The sequence below is a fragment of the Macrosteles quadrilineatus genome, unplaced genomic scaffold (genome assembly GCF_028750875.1).
Source record: "Macrosteles quadrilineatus isolate MER2022 unplaced genomic scaffold, UCM_ALF_1.0 Scaffold_5__1_contigs__length_97177068, whole genome shotgun sequence".
Classification (NCBI taxonomy): domain Eukaryota; kingdom Metazoa; phylum Arthropoda; class Insecta; order Hemiptera; family Cicadellidae; genus Macrosteles; species Macrosteles quadrilineatus.
The window spans coordinates 80,398,184-80,414,236 of record NW_026542598.1 but is presented as its reverse complement, the minus strand read 5'-3'; the positions used below and the strand labels follow the sequence as shown (position 1 = coordinate 80,414,236).

Here is a 16,053-nt window from a genome sequence, read left to right as displayed (position 1 = left end):
AAACTTCTCTCATGTGTTTGAAAGCAAAAATTAATTTCCTAATTTTATTTCTAACATAATTAACATGATCTATCCATTTTAATCGTTCATCAAACAATACACCTAGGTATTTATAAGAGTTGACCTTTTCTATACCGGTACTTTCACATCTGCAAGAATTACTTTGATAATTGTCACATTCGTGGATTGTTAAATTGGCTAAATTGAAGTATGTACTCTTGCTAATAGAAATAGGCATGAATTTTGTCTTAGAAACATTTAATGAAAGAACATTTTGATTTAACCACTTCTTAATTATCATGAGATCGTGTGTGGCTTTGTCGTACACCTCGGGCCAGGTTTTTCCTTGCAGGAAAATTAGGCTGTCATCGGCAAATAAAAAGATTTGACCAAAAATGTTTAGTCTGGAAATATTATTTATATAAATTAAGAATAAAACTGGACCAAGGTTGCTGCCTTGGACCACACCATAGTCTACTGGCAATACATTACTAGTAATGTCATTAATGGAAACAAGTTGTGATCTGTTACAAAGGTAGCTTTGGAACCATGCAAGTGAGTTGCCGTGAATACCAATGTCTTCCATTTTTCTCAATAATTTTGAACGGTCAACAGAATCAAATGCTTTTTTTAAATCAAGAAAAATTAATAATGGATGATTTTTTTCTGAAATCGCAGAATTTAATTCTTTATTAATATCGAACAACGCATCTGAAATATTTTTGTCCTGACGAAACCCGAACTGACGCTCACTGAGTATGTTATTGATTTGTAAGTAAGTAACTATTTGATCTTTCACCACTCTTTCAATCACCTTAGTAAAAACACTAAGCAAGGAGATTGGTCGGTAATTAGTTTTATTTGTGATGTCATTTGATTTGTATAGAGGAAATACTTTGGCTAATTTAAGACATTCTGGGAATGATCCTGTGGTGATACTCAAGTTGACTATATGTAAAAGTGGCTCCCCCAAAATATTAAAATTATTTTTTATGACGTCGGCCGATACACCATCATAGCCCGGAGCAGACCCTCCCCTTAAACTGAAGACATAGCGTCGGAGATCTAGTTCAGTGATTGGTTGAATCGTAAAGTCGCAATCAAGGCGGTAGTCAGAGTCATTCAAAACTGGGTCCCCACTATAATCAATTGCGTCAGCGAGTGATTTACCTACTCCAGAAAAGAATTCATTGAACTCATCTGCTACTCGTTTGTATGATGAAGAAATCGGAGATTGTGAGCTAGAAACAAATTTTTCAATAGGAAACGGTTCTTTTTTATTCACCCTGCCAGCCAGTTCATTGATTAATCCCCATAGCTTCTTGGGATTCTTAGATGCTTCATTAAGTTTTGATCGGTAATAATTCCGTTTTGTTTGCTTTAAGTTAGTATTAACATTTTTCTTTAAATTATGGTAAAAATGTTTCAATTCTAAATTAAAGGGTTGTCTTTTTACTCTTTTGCTGATTTTATCTCTAAATCTGATCTGTCTGATTAAGTCAACGGTTATCCATGGTTTGAGTTTATTGAGCCTTGTTGATTTGTTACCAACTAATTTCTTTGAAGAATTTATACAATTAACAATTATATTACTAAAATGGCTAGAGCAAAAATTAATGTCGTTTGAGTTTAAAACAGGGGCCCAGTTAGAATGTGTCAGTAGGTATGATAGTAACGCATGGTCTATGTACGTGTGTGGTATAGTGTCTTGTGAGTAAGCAGGTTGTGTTGTAGTGGGTTTAGTGATAGTAAGGCCAGTACTGTAGTGATCGGTGATGGTCGTTTGAATTACAGCTGATTTGATATTGCATTTGTCATTATATTTCACAAAAATGTGATCCAAGCAGCTCTCCGATACCCCAGACACTCTTGTAGGTTTATCAATAAATTGTACAAACCCACCTCCTAATAGACAATCCAAATATTTTTCAGTTATACAATCTCTTCTAATCAAGTCAAAATAAATGTCTCCCATAAAAATGCAGTTTACATTTTTATTGATTCTATTAAAATGTTTTTCAATTTCATTCACAAAACAATCTATGATAGCAGGAGTATGGTATGGACTACTGTTGTACATATAGTGTAGGCCTATAAAGCCACAGCAATAGAACAAGTACTTACTCTATGCACTTATCACTTGGAACGCTACTCACTATGGTCCGAGTCACTTTACATGTAACCTTGGTAAGCTATAGTTGTAACCTGTAACTTACTACTAGACCTAATAGTTAAACATGGTGGCAGCTATGGTACCGGATTACCATGCCTTTTTTACAAATTGAGTTGATGATTTTAGATCAAGATCAAGAAGTTTGAAGTTTTATTTTCATTGTGCGTGAGTGAAGTATTTCATTTTTAATATGTAATATCAAATGTATCAATACTATTGATGAGCATTAGAGTCAAATGAGAGCTCTACGTTTGATTGACGATATAACTCTAGGTTTTGAGCAGTTGCAATATATTTTCAAGTTTTGAGAATTTGAATTACAGTCGGAAGAAAACCCACATTATCAAGAGTGGAGATATTTCGTTTCAATTAATCATATTCAAGTACAAGTTTTGCATTTTATTTTATTTTCCAAGATGTTGCAATGTGGTAAATTGCAAAGCTGTAAGCTGCAGGTTTGAGAAGGAAAGTTGCAAGTTCATGCACAAACCTGAAAGTTCAATTGTGCAATTTGTTCATTACATCTATAAAACTCATATTTACTGTAAGTATTTAATAACAATACATGGCTTGGCTACTATATAAATCTGCTGAATTGAAGAGTGAAGATTTTATTGAAGTAATTGTTGGAAATAATATTTTAAAATTAGCCTATTTTATCAATGTTCTAGGCTAGGCCTACCCATCTTGAGTGAACAATATTTTATAGCCTACATGAATTTCAAATTGTATCTGACTAGGCCTATCATTTAGAAACTACTGAAGTTGCAAATTTTCATCAATTTTTCACTTAATAGTCTGTATTCTACATAGGCCTACTTGAAAAAAGAAAAAGTTAGGTAACTTAGTCTATGGATGAGCCAAACCTAACTGCGTTCCAACGTAGGCCAATGACCTGTTAGTCTACTAACACTGTCTGAGAAGTATTTTGTAGGCCTAGACAGGCAATAAGTCAAGTGCTGGACACTGTTGCGTCTACGTACTGTAGGCCTATTGGTTGAGTTACTTTGGCCTAGGCCTAACTTGGTCAAGCTGAGAAGAAAATTATTGTATAATAGCCTATGTCTTTTATTTTCGATACTATCCATATTTTATGCAATTTCATTGATTTTATGTGTACATGTCTAAATTATTTTATGTCATTTGAAGATGACTGGTTCTGATAGCAAGTCTACAGATGGAGAGCGAGTTGTCTCGTCTGTCAGTATGCATCTACCGCCGCCTTTGCCGGTAGAGATCAAAGGAGATGTTGTAGAGAATTGGAAGTTTTTTAAACTTCAGTTTGGAAATTATAGTGTTGCAACAGGACTAGAGGAAAAAGATGAGAGTATTAAAGTTGCTACTCTATTGTCAGTTATTGGTAAAGACTGTTTGAAAATTTTCACAACACTTGACTTAAACAAAACTCAAAAAGCTAAAGTCAGTGATATCCTTGCAGGTTTTGATAAATATTTTGAACCTGAAAAAAATGTGATTTATGAAAGATTTGTTTTTGGCTCTGCCAATCAGGAACCGAATGAGAAAATTGAACAATATATTTGTAGACTTAGACAACTCAGCTCAACTTGTCAGTACCAATCTTTGGAACAGGAATTAATTCGAGACCGTCTAGTTTTAGGAGTACAGGACTTGGGACTAAGGAAAAAATTGTTGTCCGACCCAAAATTGACCTTAGCTACAGCTATTGACCACTGCAGAGCACATGAAGCTACGGATGAACAACTGAAGCATCTCAACTTCAAGGAGAAGGTTGATTTTAAAGAAGAGGTTCATAAGATGCAAGGTACTAGTGGAAGACATCGCTCACAAGGTAGGACCCTTCCAAATTCTTTTAATAAATCCAGTCAATCCAGAAGAAAATGTTTGTTTTGTGACAAACCTCATGAATTTAAAAGGGATGTTTGTCCTGCTTTTGGGAAAGTCTGTGACAATTGCAAAAAACCAAATCATTTTGCTAAATGTTGTAGGAACACCTTTTCTACTAATAGGCCTAATTCAAAATATAAGAATAAATATGATAAATACTCTAACCGTAATGTTCACCTTGTAGAACAGATTGAAAGTGATGTTGAGAGTAGCTCAGAGTCTCTATATAAAATAGATTGTATTAACTTAGCGAGATCGGATGATCCAACTAGTCGTAAGGGACAGTGGTTTACTAAACTTGCCTTTTGCACAGATAGTAGTAATAACGTTTGTTATTTGAAGTGTCAGCTCGACACTGGAGCCTCTTGTAATATAATGCATAAGAATGATTTGGAGAAGCTTACTGTAGGCCTAAATAAGATTGATGGGATGGTTCTCAGAGAAACTGACACTTTGTTGAAGTGCTATAGTGGTAAAATCATTAAGCCCGTTGGTGAAGCAAAGCTTAAGCTTGTTCATGATGATAAGTTTCATAAATTAACTTTTAAAATAGTCAATGAATCGGCCTACCAGAAACCTCTCTTGTCTGCAGAAGCATGTGAACAACTCGGAATAATTCAAGTTAACGCTAAGCTATGTAAAGTTGAACAAGTTAGTAATTCCGAAGATATCATTGCCGAATATGAAGATGTCTTCAACGGTCTAGGTTGTCTTCCAGGTGTGTATCACCTAGAAGTAGATCCGAGTGTAGTGCCAGTCAAGAATCCGCCACGAAGGATCTCCATTCCACTTAGAAAAAAACTTAAGGACAAAATTAATGAACTAGAAAGTCAGGGAATTATTGTGAAAGAAACAAATCCTACAGATTGGATCAGTAATATTGTGGTTGTAATGAAAAATGACAAAATGAGAATTTGCCTTGATCCTAGAAATTTAAATTGTGCATTACAGCGCCCACATTACCAATTGCCTACCATAGATGATATATTGCCTGAACTGGCAAGGGCAAAGGTCTTTACAGTTTTGGATGCCAAAAATGGGTTTTGGCAGGTTAGGCTGGATGACGAATCGAGTAGGCTTACTACTTTTTGGACTCCCCAAGGAAGATATCGTTGGAAAAGACTTCCATTTGGGCTTGCCCCAGCTCCTGAAGAATTTCAAAGAAGACTACACGAGGTTGTTTGTGATCTCGAAGGAATTGCGGTTATCGCTGATGACATCCTTGTTTACGGATGTGGAGATTCTGAGACGGAAGCTGTAATGGACCATGACCAGAAGTTAAAAAGACTATTAGCTAGGGCTAGAGAAACAAATTTAAAACTCAACAAGAAGAAGATGAGACTGAGAGAAAAAGAAGTAACTTTTATGGGGCATGTGTTGTCTCAAGATGGACTTAAAACTGACATGACCAAAGTGAAGGCGATATTAGACATGAAGAAACCTGAGAATATTAAAGATATTCAACGATTCCTTGGATTTGTAAATTATATGGCTAAATTTGTGCCATCTCTTTCGGAAATATGTGAACCGTTAAGGCAACTTACTCGGAAAGATGTTCCATGGATTTGGGATAAAACACATGATCTGTTGTTTGAAAATGTTAAGAAATGCATCACGTCAACTCCAGTTCTTAAATATTTTGATGTGAAGGAGCCAGTAACTATTCAATGTGATGCCAGTAGTACCGGTCTTGGTGCAGCGATCTTGCAGTCAGGTCAGCCCATTGCATTTGCGTCCCGGACATTGTCAACTGTAGAAAGAAGATATGCTCAGATTGAGAAGGAATGCTTAGCTATTCTCTTTGCTTGTAAACGATTTCAATACTACATCAATGGGAAAAAAGATGTAACCATACAAACTGACCATCAGCCTTTGGTTTCAATTTTTAAAAAATCTCTGCTGACTGCACCGCGACGACTACAATGTATGCTTTTGAAACTACAAAAATTCAATTTCACACTAGAGTATAAGAAAGGTTCAGAGATGACAATTGCTGACACTTTATCAAGAGCAGCAGTATCTCATGACTCAATCAAGAACCAAGAAGACATTGAGACTTATCAGGTATATCAAATCACAAAAGAAGACAGGTGTTTCACAGCACTAGAAAACATAGATTCAACACAACATTTGAATGTCACACCAGAACGTCTTAAACAGATGAAAGATCTTACAGCACAGGATGTAACTCTGCGTGCCCTGACAACCGTAATTACTGCTGGGTGGCCTAGGAGTAAAGAAGAGGTGAGCGCACAGCTAAGGGAATATTGGAATTTCCGTGATGAACTTGTGGCACATGACGGCCTTGTCTTCAGAGGGAATAGGCTAGTAGTACCTATCACTATGAGAAAAGAGATGCTAAAGAGAATACATTCAAGTCATCCAGGTCTGGATGCGTCACTAAGGAAAGCTCGTGAAGCACTATACTGGCCCCGCATGTCAGAAGATATTAAACAAAACATTGAACAATGCTCAGCCTGTCTACTAAATTCTCCAAATCAACCACATATGCCAATGCAAACACATGAAGTACCTGATCTACCCTGGCAGCGTGTAGCGATGGACATTTTCACGCTAAGAAGGAAAAACTACCTAGTAACAATTGACTACTATTCAGATTTTTGGGAACTTGACGAACTAGAGGATACAACATCGTCAACATTGATTGAGATATCCAAGAAAAACTTCAGCCGATGGGGAATCCCCAAAACACTGGTTACAGATAATGCAAAAAATTTTATAAGTGAAGATTGGACTAAGTTTGCCAAAGAATGGGAATTTTCCCATGTAACATCTTCGCCCTATCATGCGAGAGGTAATGCTAAAGCCGAAGCAACTGTCAAGATTGCAAAAAATACACTGAAGAGACTTTTTGACAAAGCAGAAGAAGAAGATATCGATATATGGTTAGCCATTCTTGAGTGGAGAAACACTGAAAGTAAAGGTGTGGCCAGCAGTCCCGTTCAACGGATAATGTCACGTCGAACAAGGTCTTTAGTTCCCATGAAAAGCGAGCTCTTCAAACCATATGTTCAGACTCAAGTGAGAGATAGGTTGATCAAGAAAAAACAGATGTATAAGTACCAGTATGACAGGAGTTCAAGACATTTGCCTGATCTAGAAATTGGACAAGGAGTAGCGGTAAAAACTAAACCACAGCAAACCAATAGCAAGTGGGCGATGGGCACAGTTGTGTCAAAACCTTCCTCAAGATCTTACATTATTAAAACACCTGAAGGTTTGTACCGTAGAAACCGAGAAATGCTAAAACCAAGTCCGAGTCCTAAATGCAGCCACACAGCAAAAAAGTCATTGTTCATGTACGATACTCCATTTTCCCAGTCGACAGAACATGTTGAAGTAAATGAACCTATCAGAGACCATGTTACACCGGAAAGAGCCCAAATGAAGACTACTCGTTCAGGACGTCTCATAAAAACGCCCGAACGTTACAAACATTAAAACAGAAATGAGGTAGAAGAAGATGTTTATTTTTAGTTATGTTTTGCAAGAATTATTTTTATTGAAGAGTGGAAAATATTTTTATTGAAATTTCGGAAGCAGTTTTTTGAAGTTTTAGAAGATATTTTTATTTGAATTTTAGAAGATATTTTTATTGACATAAAGAGAAGAAATTTGAGTTTTTTGAAAAAATCCTTGGAGGGAAGGATGTTGTACATATAGTGTAGGCCTATAAAGCCACAGCAATAGAACAAGTACTTACTCTATGCACTTATCACTTGGAACGCTACTCACTATGGTCCGAGTCACTTTACATGTAACCTTGGTAAGCTATAGTTGTAACCTGTAACTTACTACTAGACCTAATAGTTAAACAACTACTACTAAGTAGTCCATACCACTAGTACTACTACAAGCACTACTACTAAGTAAAGCAGACTGTTCTTTAATCAAAACAATATTGTTGAATGATTGTGTGTAGAGTGGCAAGAGCGGAACAGAAAATATCTGAGTAGGCTGTGAAGAAGGAAAGAAGATACAGATTGGAAGGACCACCTTGCACCAAGACCTACAGAAGTAATGACAGTATTTTCCCCATAGAACAGAGCAGACTATTTGTTTCGCTATGGTCACTTACAGTAGGACCTCGATAACAAGTCTCTTATGGGGACTATCAAGCAACACTTGTAATGAAGGCTGGCTTCTTGAGAGGTTTGCAACTGTAATGTATGATTAGGAGTAGAGTAAAATTAAATGTATTTGAAAATGACACTTCTTATCAAGGTTCCTTATGTTACTCAAGATTGTTGATGTGTTTATCATTGAGACTTAGAGGGTTAAATTTAAGTTATTCAGAGCATAACCTTGTTTCTAGTGAGCCAAACAATATCAATAATAGAAAACCAAACAATTAACATAAGCTATGTACTAAAAGGGTCATGCTTCAACATAGTAGCGATTCATCAGTGTTACCTGTGACACAGTGATGAGGTTTTTGCAGAAGGTATCATTGAAGACTGACACAAGTCCTTGCTTCAGTTTGTTAAGGTCCTCCATAGAGACTCCCCAACTATTCTCTCTGGGATTCATAGGCTTTTGTGCTGCAACCAACCAAAGACTGAGGCTCAGGAGCCAAAAAAACTACACCCACATTCTAAAAACCCTTAACCAATTGGCCTATGAATATTTAGGTGCCCTGCTGTCACTGAGTTAGCCTATTAACATTAGCCAAAATGCAGGGTTGTCTTTATAAATTCATAAAACATTTATTTTTGAAGTTACAAGATAGCAAGTTATGTTTATTTACTCAAAATAAAATTGCCTTCAATAATAACAACTTTGAAATATAATAAAAACTATAAATAAAATATTTTTTGCCTAAAAAAATAAAAAAATCGATATTTTTTAAAAGCATGGCTATTTTATTTACCTAAAAAGCCAATATATTTATTTTTTGCACCTAACATGTATTTAGAATACAATTCCCTTTGTAAAAATACTAAAAAAATAAAAATAGATAAATAAATTAAAATGTTAGGCTAAATATGTTTTTGTAAAGTACTACAAATTAGAAAACCCTTATTTTTTAAAACCAGCCAAAATGCAGGGCTTTATTTATAAATTTATAAAACATTTCTTTTTGAAGTTACAAAATAGCAAGTTATGTTTATTTACTTCAAATAAATTTTCCTTCAATAATTATTATATTTAAATATAACAAAAAGTAAAAAAAATTTTGCCTAAAAAATTTAAAAAAAATACAAAAACATTTATATTTTCTGAAAGCATGACAATTTTATTAACCTAAAAAGCCAATAATATATATATTTTTGCACCTTACATGTTTAAAATACAATTCCCTGCATAAAAATAAAAAATAGATTAATATAATATATAAATATTTAACATTATGTTTTTGTAAAATACAAAAAATTAGAAAAATATGAATTTAATTTTTCTATCCGAAGCCAATGAGATGTAGTTAATTGTATTTTTTTAACAATCAATCTTATTTATTATTATTATAAACAAAAAATAATAATAATAATAATTAATTAAGTGGCATTGTACTCATCACGGAACAGTTCCGTGATACAAGGCCAATGGGTTAAGAAATCATTGCATTTTCAGTAATATGTTATATGTTATGGTTCTTTGTTATAAACAGATACAGTTAGTTGACTACTAAGTTAATTAATTATGAGAGTGTATAAAAGCACTGAACAGAGGTGGGAGTTATTATTTGATTATTTCCAGTGATCGCCATTTCTTTCTTGACGTGACGAGGCAAAATGAGAACAAACTGCAATTATTGGGGGATTTTTTGGCAATCAAAAGATTTCCCTGTCCCTTACATACAAGGTACATACAATTCAAGGTTTTCCCGCTCAGAAAAATTCATGTGCAATTCCAGGTTGGCTGGACATCTTCTTTATAGGACTATATATATGAATTTGAACGGATGGTGTTTTTGGCCTCTAGGGACCTCAAAACGAAAATGTAAATCCCGGGTCCAGGTCTTGCCATGAGTACTACGGTAATACAGTAGCTTATTCCCTATATGGGAAATTCGCTAAAAATAACATTACGTCATTGCTGTCGCCTATGATGAAGTCATGCCAAAGGAGCATTATGGCCCGTTTATTTACATGATGATTAGGTTTGCTATATAGTAATGGTTGTGTTTGAAAATTGTCTTTGTATTTCCCTTGGTCACCGTCCTTAATATTTTCTTCATGGAAAGATGTAGATGGGTTTGGATCTTCTGAGTTTGATCGTAGGTTGATATGTACATAAAATTAAATGTCTTTAACTAAAAACAATGCCGTAAACCGGACCACAAATGGACAACCGAGTCAAAAATGGCAACCCTTCAAATATTTCTCGAATCTGCCATTTTGAATCTTTAAAAGGCTGCTATTTTTACTCAGTTGTTCTTTTGAGTTCAAATTTACAGCATTGTATTCTACTAATCAAGACCTTTAATTTGATGTGCATATTGACCTATGCTTACATGTATGGTTTTCTTCCGTCTTCTAGTGGGCCCACCTGAGGAGGTTGCGTATAATAGCCTTGCAAATTAAATGAATCTATGAACAACAGATTATCATCATATTGCCAACAGAAAACACAAAATCCATAATAACTGGGATTAACCAGGGCTTTTTGTCTTTTTTTTATTAGATTCTCCATTTGAGGTCTGGCTTCCGGCATTATTTTTAGCTTAAACGAAACTTTTATTTAATGTACATATATCCCTATGCTTACCTTAAAGATTTTCATCTTACGCCCTGTAGGCCGTCCCCCATACGTGACATCGGATCACCATGTACACAAAAAAACTAGCTTGCTATTACCAGTAATGATATGCCAAATTTGGTTGCGATAACTCTTTTCAATTTAAAGTTATAAAGTCGTCCTAGGACTTAATTGTCACCCTAGGTAAATACTTTTCTAGTAGATCTGTTACCTTTAATGCCCATCAGTGTCTTGGTGGGTATTGACTGCAGCATGTAGACGTCCAGATGAGCCCACAACAAGTAGAGACTGTTCTCTATGACGAACTCGCACATCTCCAACTCTGACTTCTTGTCTTGTACCTCCTTGAGCATCAGCTGGTTCACAACTTGTTTGGACTCATCCAGTGAACTCAAACGGTTGTACCCTTCTGGTAGAAACTATCAACACAATTACACAATTGGAAATTCGTACATTAAATGTAACAATTGCATGTTAGAGCAAATACTGCTCCACATGCAAATATTTTTGTGTAAAATAGAGCATTTTGTGACTGCAGTATTTTTTTATGAAAATCACGATACAGTATCCTTTAGCCTATATATTTTTAACATTTTTGTATCATCAATCATCACATATCGTCATTACACCAAACATTAATAATTTTATGATAAAATGTAAGAATTTTCAAATATGAAATTAAATTAAAATCCAAATCTGGCTGGACACACAGGTTAAAAATATTTTTGTATGCTGAGTCATATCCATGATGCAGATGGCCAAAAACTCACCCTATAAGTGACACATTTTACCCTGAATACCTTTAAAGTGTGCTGTAAATAATTGAATATTGTGAATAGTGTCTTAATAAGCTATTCATTTAAGCACATATACTTAGTAAAGGTTCACAACAATTTCTCATTTATTTGCCCTGACCTATTGCTATTCTCCAAATCTAATTCTCAGTAACATTTTTTCACCACATAGTTGTACACCCATACTGTTAACTTTTACAACATGGTGAATCCATATTTAAAGCTGTTACAATGGTGATCAATAATTGATCACCATTGTAATTATTTCAACCAGTCACTGCAGACATAATCAGGCTAAAATGGAGATTCAATTGGATCTAGTTATATGCGTCCAAGTGGCCAAAAACTATTCAACCCACTACTTTCCAGGGTATGAGATAATTTTATGCATTAACAGAGAAAACAACTGGTAAGTAGACAGAAAGTTGTAAGCATTGTCACCTAGTTCTATCACTTCCTCCATCCCTAGTCTACAAGAAACTAACAAGTTAAATTTGTGAAAGACACAACTAACCTCTTTGACAGTGGTAGAGTTAAGATCAGGGATGGACTGGTACTTGCGCACCAACAGGTCTAGCGATACCTTCTCCCTGTGGAAGTGACTGACACATTGTACCATCTGTTGTACAACAACTCCTAGACTGCTCTGGGACACTTCTGAAACACCAAAAATAATAGTTCACAGCTGACTAAATCATTATTTTGTTTTTTTATTAGAACCAAAAACATCAAGATTAAATTCTAATGCTATTGATAATGTTTGAGGCATTGTTTATGACAATTACATGCATGTTCTACATACAAAAACTTGGTTTTGGAAAAAGTAACACTGATGTTGCGGTGGCTGCGATATAATAGTGGAACATTCAGAGAGGGACGTCGTGACCAAGATATACTAGTGGAAAAGGTTATATTAAAAGGGTCATATAATACTACCTTAAATTTGGTTTAGCTGATCTCCAATCATCAAACTCATTCTTGGTTAGCGAGTTAGATGTAGACACTATAGCTTAAGTTATAGAATACATAGTTCTAGCTTATGTTCTCAATTCTAATCCCACCTTTCTTGTCCAGAACGTTGGGTTCCAGAAGAGAGGGTTTTAAGATGGCTGATGTGGGAGGCTTATCCAGGCCACTGCTAGACACAAGGTTACGAGCGTACATGGCCAAGTTCCCTGCAATCTGAACACAAAAAATGTTTGAGTCAGGAGAGGCGTTTTGTTATACAAGGCTATTGAGCATATTATAGTTGGAAAACCTCTTTAAATAATTTAATGTTATATACATTACATTACACCATTACACCTTCAACAATTCAACTTAAGCTTTCAATACTAATACTAGTTTAAACTATATAGAGCTTTAAAAGCATGTATAATACACAATATATCTCCGTTATGTGGTGAACAGCAAAGATAGATCAGACATGACTAGTTCAAAAAAGTCCAGTGGAGAACTACTTGTTGCTGTCCACCTAGACTTGAAACCTTTTACATTTATCTTATCTAATAATATTGTTGGATGTGTATTAATATTGTACAAGTCAAAGATTCTGGTAAATCACAGATTTTTGACGGAGTCTACTTACTACCAATCTCCCAGGATTCTGAGATTGTGTTGAAAAAACATCATTGTAAGGTTATTACTCAAGTTCCAAACTAACGAGTCATAATGCTACTTAATTACTGGATCCAGATACCATTTGTCGTAGGGCAACCAACTAGACTGACAAAAGACTATATTAAATAGTATTGATACCAGGGTCTGGACCTAACAAATAATTCATAAAATGTAATTTGCGTAGAATTAAAGATGTGTTACCTGCAAGAACGTAAGCACCACCTCTGCCCTGGCTTGAGGGTTGTTGCGGTCAGGGTCTACAGAGCTGGTGAGGTCCTTTAGAGTGGCTTCTGATAGGACGAACCTACTGAGCAGTCCCAACATCAGATTCTGTGTCTTTCCAAAGTAGAGGTTGCCCTCCAACAGGTGGCCTTTCTGTATGCTCTCGTCAGTCATCTGGCGCACTACCTCTGTAAAAGAGTATTTCTTTCTCTAACAATCAATAAATCAATTTGAGTTACTAAACAAAAATCGATACATGCATGGTATTAGGTGAAAAACCCCTGACTTTTCTGCACCAGCATATTGACATTTAAACAAAATAAAATAACATTAAACTAAAGATTTGTCAAAAATTAACACAATTCTCTGTGTGAGGAGAAGCAACAAACAATGAAAACAGCACAATAGACTAAATAACAATATCTTAATATTTATAAACTATATCAACACTATTACTAATGTAATTATGAAATACAAAACCTATAAATGCAGGTATAGTTGGAGGGATTAAAAACCAGACGCTACACAGCAGAAAAGAAGAGGACACACAAGTTATGTTCCTGAAGGCTTACAAACTGGAGGCTCAAAGCTAGATGGCGAGACCAGGCTAGAAGGGATATTAGAAATTTGGGGCATGAGAAGGATGCTGCAAACTGGATAAGCTGTGTTGGTGAGAACAATTTTTTTAAACGATTCTCTTAAATTTTCTAAGCAGGTGAGTCGTATCTGTCAGGTTGCTGTTGGCTAGCTGAGACCGTTGCACAGGTCTTTACTGCCATCTTCAGCTGAACTTCAAATAGTACAGGGTGACACAAAGGAACCGGACGTTTTTTAAATAAGTAGTACACAGCAGTTAAAAGGAATAAAATGGTTTTAATACTGTACATAGTAAGGTAAACATTTGCCATTTTTTGCCAGTCATTTTTTTTTAAATGACATCACGCATATGGCGACCATGTACTTCTCTAGAATGTTCATTCTGGTCTGAAAATCATCTGAAACTCGGGTCAGGAGGTCTTGTTCAATGCCATTGATTTCTTCTGTGATTGCCAACTTCAAAACCTCTAGAGTGCGTGGTTTGTGAGCATAAACACGCTCCTTAAGAAATCCCCAAAGGAAGTAATCACAGCTGTCCTTGTTGACGGCCACGATATGTCACCAAAGCGAGAAATCACCTTGTTAGGAAGCATTTGCCTCAAGACTCTCATTGATTGGTCTGAAGTGTGGGCTGTAGCACCGTCCGGTAAAAAATAAACCCTTTTTCGGTTTATTTGATGTCTGCAAAGTTCTTGACAAAGAAATGTGTTCAACATGTGAACATAGCGTTGAGAGCTCACTGTCACTGTTACACCATTTTCCTCGAAAAAATACGGCCCTTGCACTCCTTATGCTCCAATGCTGCTCTCACTCTGGTGATGTTTTCGGGTGTACACAAAGTTCTAACAAGGCCTGGTGGGTTTTTTCCTTGTTATATTCCCAGTTGTTCGGAACCCTGAAACCCATCTTAATAGCGTATTTCGGCTTGGAACCGTTCCATGGAGTTCAATATTAAAATGTTGACGAAATTCCCGCTGGGTTTTGACGACAGATTCACCATTTTGGACAAAAGTATCATATGCGAAAACGCGATGGTCTAGGGTCCACTGAGCCATTTCAACAAAAATGGCGAGCCTCACTGAAGGTAATGACATAACCTCAATCTTCCTACCACGTGCGACAACAATGGAACAGCTGTTTAAAAAACGTCCGGTTTCTTTGTGCCACCCTGTACACGCAGTGATTTATCCATCCATTCATTATTGCCTCCCTTTTTTTCTGATTGTTTAACAAAGGACATTGTCAGAATTCTGACAAGACTTCAGAATAATGCTCTATGGTGTGTTTATAATTTGAAGAAATTCAACCATATCAGTGAATTTAGATCATAGTCAAATACGCTGTCCATTAAGCAAATCTCTGACCTTCAAACTTCAATCATAGTTCATAAGACGCCGTTGACAAACCAGCCTCGATATCTGAAAAATAAATTGCTACAGCGATCTAAAGTTTGTGAGCACAGTACTCGTCAGGAAGGCCAGCTGCAGTTACCACGGGTCAGAACCGAGATGGGAAAAATGCCTACCTACTTTGGACCCCTTGTTTACAATGCCTTGCCAGCAGGAGTGAAACAAAAAAGTTACAAAGCCTTAAAAAAAGAATGTTGAAGATATGTAGTTTTATTTTCTAAGGAACTTGTATTTTACTTTACTTTTATTAGTTATAGTTGACAAAAGTTTTAATGTAAAACAGATCTTTGATCTGATGTACGCAGGCTAGTAAAGATGTTATTTATTTATTTTATTTAACAAGTACTGTCTGAAGTATGAGTGACCTTAGTGAGTAAAAAAATTTGTATCAACATTCACGCAATATTTGAAAATCAAAAGTAAAATATACAGCAGTAAAACACAGCCACTCGACAGAATGGTCAACCAATTTTTTTAAAGAGATTCTGAGACCTGAGGGTGACTATTTAAAATAAGATTCTGTAATTTGAGCTCATTAAGAAAAGCTTAGACTCGAAAGAGATATTTAACACTCTTTGGATTAAAATTCCTTAATTATTGGGTGGTAAGATTGAAATATTTTAACTTTCTTGTGTAGTGTAAAGTTTGTTTT

At 35.6% G+C, this 16,053-nt stretch overlaps 1 protein-coding gene across 1 annotated transcript in view; it reads right to left on the bottom strand.

Moving 5' to 3' along the window:
- The window catches only part of LOC128994341 (nuclear pore complex protein Nup205-like), a 72,128-nt gene that overhangs the window by 1,767 nt on the left and 54,308 nt on the right, over positions 1 to 16,053 (bottom strand). Inside the window, exons 31-35 of the mRNA XM_054418823.1 lie at positions 13,375 to 13,583; positions 12,615 to 12,735; positions 12,068 to 12,210; positions 10,971 to 11,178; positions 8,474 to 8,601 (exon numbers count right to left, since the gene is read on the bottom strand). Of these exons, the coding sequence (XP_054274798.1) occupies positions 8,474 to 8,601; positions 10,971 to 11,178; positions 12,068 to 12,210; positions 12,615 to 12,735; positions 13,375 to 13,583 (809 nt within the window). The remainder of the gene's footprint in view (positions 1 to 8,473; positions 8,602 to 10,970; positions 11,179 to 12,067; positions 12,211 to 12,614; positions 12,736 to 13,374; positions 13,584 to 16,053) is intronic.